Source organism: Vigna umbellata, chromosome 9 (assembly GCF_029865625.1).
Source record: "Vigna umbellata cultivar VRB3 chromosome 9, Vumbellata_1.0, whole genome shotgun sequence".
Lineage (NCBI taxonomy): Eukaryota > Viridiplantae > Streptophyta > Magnoliopsida > Fabales > Fabaceae > Vigna > Vigna umbellata.
The window spans coordinates 20,093,411-20,102,270 of record NC_142173.1 but is presented as its reverse complement, the minus strand read 5'-3'; the positions used below and the strand labels follow the sequence as shown (position 1 = coordinate 20,102,270).

Here is an 8,860-nt window from a genome sequence, read left to right as displayed (position 1 = left end):
CTCCCAAAGGACTCACGGCCTAGTTTAGTTATGTGATTTGTTGATTAGCTAAGACTTAAGAACGAAATAATTGGATTTTAATATGCAAAAGACGAAAATAAACATGTATGCATGAGTGTGATAAATGGCTAAAGCAAAATACAAACACTTTCAATGGAATATATGAATGAGTATGTTGTTGGGGTTTATCAAATTCATCTTATCCACTCTCATATATTTTAGGAATTCAACATTCAATTCATCATTGTTAATGCCACTCTCTAAATTACCTTTCAAGAAGGCTTCTCCCTAATTACGAGTTCATACGATTCCTAGCATTCCTAATAATTAGTTTATTTAGCACAGGAGCTTAAGGCAACCAATATACTTATTGGGAGAAATTCCCCGGATCTAGACTTCCCCGTACGTTCCCGTATCGACAAAATCAATAATCATGCATTGAATGAGTTAAACAAAGCAAGCATTAGGCAAAGAGGAAAAACCCTAACTAATGATGAAGGAAAGCATAAATCTTAGATTAAGATGCAAGCACAAATTCCATATATGAGAGCTTCAAAAGATTACATTGATTCCCCAACAAACATACAAGGTTTAGTTCACCATATTCATGGTGAACCTAGATGAACAATAATGAAAGAATGAAAGATAAAACCCTAGAAAGGTGAAGAGGTAGCCTGAGCATCCAAGATCCTCCTTCAAAGGGGTGGAAGAGAGAGTGTTTGTTTTGTTTCTGCCAAAGATACCAACCCTAAGACATCTAGGTCTTTAAATAGGACATAAAAATAATAGAAAACGGGTCCAAGCTCAAACAGATCATAAAATCGCATAAAACTGGCCCAAAACTCGTCTGGTTGACTTTTTTCGTATTCTGGTTGACTGGTTGACTTTTTGGTTGACTGGTTGACTTTTCTAGTTGACTTGTTGACTTTTCTGGTTTCTGGTTGACTTTTCTGATTCCATCTCTCTCCTTCTTCACTTCTTTCACTAAATTCACCTTAAAACCTGCACAAAAACACTGAAATCAAGCATAAACCTGTCCAGCTCTCTTATTTCTGAAAATATGGATAAAAGCATGATTTCAAGCTAGTTTCTAAGTGTAAAGGTTGCTTTTTGTGTCAATTTTAAGCATGAAAATAACAGTTTTTCAACTGTTATCACTTTCGTACGAAAAGTCGATTGACTTAAGGATTGGAGAACTTTTGACAGATACACCTCTGAACGATGAAACGAGGAGAAAGACTAGAAGAATAGTTATCGGACGATATCCCAAAAAAAATTGTACAGATGTTATTAGTGACTCGACCTCACACCTGAAACAAACATGTATACAAATTAATATTACACTTTTAAGATTCTTTGTCAAGAAAGATTGTATATATTATATTTCTCCAAATGATAATGAAATTGTCTACAAATGAAATTGAAAATAGTTATGTATTTATATTCATAATAGATAGGGCTAGGCATAGTTAATTAAAAAAACTTAAACTATAATTTATCTGTACTGTTTTAAACTTAAAAAACTTAAACTAATTTTACTTAAAACTAATTATACTTATTAATAGTTCAGTTTAAAAATATTGAATTGTTTTTATTCTAGTACAGTTAACCAGTTAACTGTGTTTTAGTTTCCCAAATTCTTTTTCTCAATCACAATTTCTCTCAAAATTAGGTTTTCTTTTCCCTTTCTCCATCACAGTTTCAGTTAACCATATTCTAGTACATGATCACAATTTTTGTGTTAGTCCAAGGGCTATTTAGCCCCAAGCTGCGAGAAGGATCCCAGTGGACATGGTCTGGTGATGATGCTATGGAAATTGTAGAATTCTTTGCTATTGTTGTTACTATTGTTGTTGTTGCAGTTCCTGAAGGTTTACCTTTAGCAGTAACATTAAGCCTTGCTTTTGCAGTGAAAAAGATGATGAATGATAAGGCACTTGTTCGTCACTTGGCTGCTTGTGAGACAATGGGATCTGCAACTACCATCTGCAGTGACAAGACTGGCACACTAACTACTAACTATATGACTGTTGTAAAAGCTTATATATGTGGGAAGATTAAAGAAGTAAACAGTTCTAAGGTCTCTTCTGATTTTCCGACTGTACAAAATGATGCTCTTTTCATGTTTAATTTACAGGATGAAGTGCAGTTTTATTAATGCAATTTTACTAGTTAGTGCTGTAGTTGTTAGTGTTGTATAGTTAGTGCAGTTCTTGGTTAAAATTAGTATAATTCAGTTCAAAATTAGTATAGTTAGTAGTTCATTTCAGTTTATAGTGTAGTTTAGTATAGTTAGGTATAGTTCAGTTCAGTACAGTTTAATAAAACAAAAGCAGTTCAGTTCAGTTTTTCTGAACTATTTTTTAGTGCAGTTTAGTTTTTCTGAACTAGTTTTTAGTTCAATACAGTTTTTAGTACTGCAGTGCAATTTAGTTTGATTTGTCCACCCCTAATAATAGATACATGTATGTGTTACGTATTGGACAAAACAATTATTAGTACCATTAACATTATCATATTCTTGATGTTCGAGATTATTCCATTAAACATAAATATTATAAATTTAACGTCCCATATTTTAAATCATATTGTAATAACTATTTTTAACTTCTTAATTTAATTTTAATTTGTTACGAAAAAAATTTCAGTTGTCTTAAAAATAATCTAGTGTGTTGCACGAATCAAAATACTACTAATATATTATATTTCTCCAATGTTATATTCTATATTATTTAATATTTAATATCTAATTATCAATATTATTTTATTAATACGGATTGAGTTATTCCATCACCGACTAGTTGATCTAAATGGATTTAATTAAGGATTCAATTTTCAGAACATAATTATTTGAACATTAATCTAGTCATTCACATTTCTATTAATATAAAATGTAAAGTATAACAAAAAAATCTGACATTGTCTTTTTGATAGAATATAAGTTATTTTTTATAAATTATGCATCAATGTAATGTGGCCACCTCTTAAAAAAATTACACATCTTAATTTGCGAATGTGGCTCCTCACATGACAAAAACGTGAGTGAGGATAGAATGGTAGTTGCACACTGTTATCCAACCTTCACTATATATACGATGACCTCCAAATTCTAGGGTATAAAAAGCCCCAAATTTCTCCGCTCCCAAACGCTATTGAGCCAAACCCAAACGTTAACTCAGAAGCACCAGCAGAAGACGAAGAAGAAGACGAAACATAAGCGAACCACTCTCTAACGTCGCCACCCGATTCGTAATACGAATTCCATCTCTTAGATCTCCGTTTCTCCGCTTTGCGTTTTCTCGCTTCACCGCAATCGCTTTTAGCGTTATTTTTTCTTTCTATTATTACTTTCTATTATATGAATTCCTCTGAATTATTTCGGTCCCGTTTTCGATGCGTGCGTTTCAATCGACGCAGATCACGTTTCGTAAGCTGCAATGGCGACGTTCGAACTTTACCGCAGGTCGACGATCGGAATGTGCCTGACGGAGACGTTGGACGAGATGGTTCAGAACGGTACTCTCAGCCCTGAGCTCGCGATTCAGGTTCTGGTCCAGTTCGATAAGGTACGGTTTAATTGCTTGTGACAGTTAGGTTTCTGTTTCTGGATCTGTTTTAACGTGTTATTATTATTTTTATTTCATTTGCGTCTGGATGATATTTTAGTCCATGACTGAGGCTCTGGAAACGCAAGTTAAGAGCAAGGTCTCCATCAAGGTAACATTGCAGCATTTATTTTCCTCTTCTAATTATATTCACACACACTCACACATATATATACATAGAGAGAGATTATATAGTTTGAGTTGCTAAATTTTGGATATGGTATGTATGGCCATTTATTTACTCTTCTGATGTTGATTGCGGTTAGGGATACAAGTGATTCGAGGGGTTCAAGCCTAGCCTAGTCTTGTCTGAATGGAATAACTATTTGTTGTTGATCAATGAGTTAAGCTTGACTCTTTTTTCTATGAGTATAATTAGCTAAGACAATTTAGTCGTAATTAAATTAAATGCTAATTTATTGAATTTAAGCATTGTTTTAATTATCGTGCTTCAAAATTTTCATGTTAAAGCCAGTTCACACGTAAAGGAACTAAAACATGAAAGTTGAGATTTGTCTTTAGGTCTGTTTGAACCAATTTCTCAATAAGGACTTATGAGAGGGGAAAAAAAAGAAAAAAAAAAGATTTCTTTAGCTGTTAACATTAGCTTATGCCCAAGTTAGTTTGTAGAAGTTTTACTGGACGACTTCTTTGAATTTTTATTTTTTAATTTGTGCATAATCTAATTTTAACTCATAAAGAACCTTATTTAATTTTTCTTCTTATTTTTCTATCGTACAAGTCCTTGTGAAGAAGTTTGTGCAAACAAATGCTTTGTAAAGAAACCAAAATTTTCAGTTCATTTGATCATTCATGAATTGCGCTGCTGGCAAAGTTCTCTTCTTGGCGTAGTGAGTTATTGGAATTTGATGAGCTAGGACATGCTTGCATTTTTTATCCTTTTTATTTGTTAATGTTAGGGAATAGATAAAGCATTACTAATTTTTCTAACACTATCGCTAATATTAATTGTACTAGTCAATAGCACTTAGCGGCGGATAATGGTCATGCTCAAAAACCTTATCCCTGATATTAAATGTTATGGAACTCTGATGATTGTGGCACTATCGCAGCAACTTGTGATTGTGGCACTATAGCAGGTAATTAAGAACTTGCTATTAATAAATGAATAAAGTGACAAAAATAATTCAAGGGATTTTGAAGGGCAGTGTTGTTATATGGTGGTGCCATTGCTGATGTGGTGGAATGGCATTGCTGATATTTTGCCGACCACCATATGCAATTTTTGATGGAAGGCCTGCTATGAAAACCCAAAGGCCACAATGGTGTGTTTATATAGTGGAATTTTGGCCATATACCACTGATGAACACTGCTAAAAAGTAATTCATTCAAAGTTTTTTTTTTTATTTCGTAATTGAAGCATTTAATACATCAATAATGCAGCTAACTAAGGTTCAAATCCTTGCTAGGAAGGTGTCTTCGAAGGATAATTACTGCAGGGAACCAAATATTTAATGAATGACTTTATTCTATTATAACTACAGTAAATAACATAAAAAGACCTTAAAGGCTTAAACAACTTTTTAAAAAGGAATAATACGAGTAAACAAATGAAGTATGTAAGGAGAATTATATGAGGATTGTTGTTTGGAATAAGTTGGTCTTGATGCTTGTCTGTTCAACTTATGTTGATGGCTTAAAAGGTTATAATTGCTTCATAGTGTCAGTCTGTCGATTATTGCCGATCATATTTTGGTGTTACCTTTAAAATATCCTCTTATCCCTTGTGCTATAACTTAGGTAGTACCAAGCTATAAGCATCAGGGCATGCATGAACATTAACATAAGGAGTAGAAAATTATGTAGATTATTTGAGACTTGAATGTATGTTTATTATGGGATCTTGATGCTACAGCTTTGCCCATAAAAATATTTATTATTTTTTTTTTATTTCTGAATCTTTTTATGGTTGTTTTTAAGGAAGCCTCACTGTTTGTGTATTTCTCCTTCTTCTTTTCTTGGTTTTCTCCTTCATTTATTCTTTGAAAGTCCCTGGCCCTTTTTTGGAATTACATATGCAAATTGAATGTAATAAACTTAAGGCTTGGTTGAGTCTTTCACTCAAATTTGTGACTTGGAATTGGTTCTAAAATTTTCCCCTGTTGGTAGGAGAGAATGAAAGTTTCACCATGAATCCTCATTAAGGTTAGTGGTATCTCTGTGCCTTCCCCCAATCTAAACTTTTTGACATTTGCTATTTTGTCGAAGTTGGGGTTGAATTATGGAAATTTCATTCATTTATGATCTCCCATTGGAGGATAGTATAGTCTCTATACCAGCTACATTTCTCTTTCTATGTACGTGTCTTTTGTTATTTTTCATGAGTGAGTATGTTTATCAAGTATGCTCATGAAAATTTAAACTTATGGTTGAAGGGAGTATGCTGTCATTTGTTATTGGACTTAATAATATGACATTGATATTCCTATTAAAAAAATAAAATAATTCTTGAGGGCTTAATTGAACTCTCTCATAATCTTCTATTTATAAAAATAAATTAATACAAGAATACATGATAAATAGGATAACTCTAGACACAATATAATCATGATAAATAGGGAATATAATCATGATAAATAGGGAACTCTAGACACAATATAATCATGATAAATAGGGTAACTCTAGACACAATATAATTATGATAATTAGGGTAAATATTCTAACAGAATTTATATAATCTGCTTATGCTTTATTTCTGGAAATGAAGCTAAATAAGTCCTTTTTTGTTTGTCATGGCTTGCTGTTATCTTTGTCACTGTGACCATTGCTTTATTTGATTTTGACCATTAAGGATTGCTTATGCAGACTTTTAGACTACAATCTATGTTGGTTTGTTTTCTTCCTTTTTTTTATTTATTTGTTTGGGTTGGGAGGGGTGAATGCATATGGTATGTACATGTAGCATTTTTGTTTTGTGGAGATGCTTGGTTGGAAGAGGTTCAATTTGTTTCTTCTAGTGAATCTTTACATTGGGAACGAGAAAGCTTTTTCGTTTAACAGACTGTAATCTTCATAAAATTTAAACTATTTCTATATTTGCAAATTGAAGTCTGAAACACGGAAACTAAAATGTAAAATCTTTGTAGATTTAGTATGACACTTTTCTTTGCTTGTTATAAAATCAATAAAGCAACCTAACTTTTGGTTTTCAAATTATATACTTATTTTGTTGTCAATAAATATGGGTAGAAAAAATTTCCAATTTTCTCAAGTAGTAAGCTCTGGTATATTCTTGAGGCTGATCCTACTAAATAAAATGTTATTATTATTTGTTTTTCCATGTAGCCATATTATTAGTGTATGTAACAAAAGCAGGTGGATTCAAAAGTAGAGCAAAACAATGTTTCACTATCTGAAATGTTTGTGGTCACTAACTACATAACAGTTTTTACTTTTGTAAATGGATGTAATCATGATCTTCCCTGTTCATGTAGCTAAAGAATAAATGTTCATGACTCAAGTTCTCGAGCTTAGCTATGCGTGAGGATTTTATTTTCTGTTACTGGTCCGGAGAATATTACCAACATAATGCAAATAGCTGAGTTTCGGTCTTTATCTTTAGGGATTAATTGGTTAGCCCAACCACTATTGATCATTCGAGGCCTTTTCTGTCGTATGATTTGGTACTATTACCCTCTCTGTATTGCATTCTTTTGAATGTGTTGAAATGGTACTGTTTCTTGCCTGACGGAATATTAATTTTACCATGGGCTGATGTGATTTCATGTTGCCAGTGTGTTTAGCAGCTATTCCTTATACAAAATGTGGTGCTGCAATCCTCCAATACTCCTTTCAACATTTACGCATTCTGTGTTGGATACTGAATTTCTTAGTCATGTAATTCTTGAACTATGTTTGGATAACAGGGACACCTCCACACGTATAGATTTTGCGACAATGTTTGGACCTTCATCTTACAAGATGCATTGTTTAAGAACGAAGACAGCCAAGAGAATGTTGGACGAGTTAAAATAGTGGCGTGTGACTCGAAGTTGCTCACACAATAATATGCCCAATTTCTGTCACCTTGCGGTGAAGGGGAAATTGTTGCATCTGCTGGTACTGTGAGAATGTTGGCCAGACCATAGTGACGGACCACAGTGACTGGTCTTAAATTCTTGCAGGAACTAGCAACTATTGTATGTTATTATAGATTATAGATTTAAATGCCATCAGTCTTCATATTATTAGGTAATTAATGCCACAATGAGAATACCGCTTGGGAATTGGATGAATCCACTCTTCTTTTAACTGTAATTTGATCTATTCATCTGAGTACCAGCAAACTACTTTATTTTTCTTCGGCAAACTATTATGGTTCACAGGCTATTCTTAGTAGATTACGTCGTAAAATCTGGAATGGAAATAATTTATCGTTTATTTAGTTTTTAATAGAAATTCTATCAGTGAAAATTACCACATAAATAATGAAAACTTGTAGTGTTTGTTTTTTTTTACTAACTCCTTCATTCACCTTGGTCATGACGACCATGTTTTTCTAAAACTTCTTTAATTCCAAATTCCAGTGTTAGGATCCATGGTTTTCATCATGCAACAACGAAGGAACACAAATCTATGTTTCGATTTTTTTTTTTAATTTGCTCCATGTTTTGTATTTTTAGCTAAATAATATTCTCGTCGTTCATGACAAATCTCAAGAAGTTCACGACGTTAAAGGAGGCACCACTCGTAGAACTAACAATATAATTCGTATGTAAATGTTTTAAAGCAGTGTATACAAGTTTTCATTAGAATGAGTTGCAAGATATTTGATACCCTATATTTCAATAATGTATTTCATGTACAAAAAGGATATTGGTCAATGACCAGAGATATAGGAAAGCACACTTGAGCCCCTTTAATGATAAATTTGTTTTTGAATAAATTTTGTAACTGTATTGAAGAGATAATGTCTTTATTTTAAGGTTTAAACCCTCGGTTGGTCCTCATTTTTGAAACTGTCTCAATTGGGTCATATTTTTTGTAAAATGAGTCAATTTTATCCTAACCGTTAAATGATCTCAGACGGCGTTAAGTTTAGCTGAGGTGTATTTTATATTTTGATGGCGTGGCATTGTGCATTAAAACTGAATGGGTGATGTGTTTTAAATCATCAAATCCACGTGGCGTCGATGCTTCTTCTTCCCTTCAACCACTCATCACCTTTCTTCTCTTCCGCTCCTCCGTCCAAGCTGCTTCCTTCCCAGTCCTACCCTCACTCCCTAGACACACA

General features: G+C 33.0%; 1 protein-coding gene across 1 annotated transcript; it reads left to right on the top strand.

Annotated features, from left to right (window-relative positions):
* Positions 1-3,090: 3,090 nt before the first annotated feature.
* LOC148192862 (transcription initiation factor IIA subunit 2) lies at positions 3,091-7,936 on the top strand. The gene is made up of 4 exons (XM_088099559.1): positions 3,091-3,249; positions 3,418-3,566; positions 3,667-3,717; positions 7,494-7,936. Exons 2-4 carry the CDS (start codon positions 3,438-3,440, stop codon positions 7,632-7,634), a joined length of 321 nt encoding a protein of 106 aa, XP_087955685.1. The 5' UTR covers positions 3,091-3,249; positions 3,418-3,437; the 3' UTR covers positions 7,635-7,936.
* The last annotated feature ends 924 nt before the right edge of the window (positions 7,937-8,860 follow it).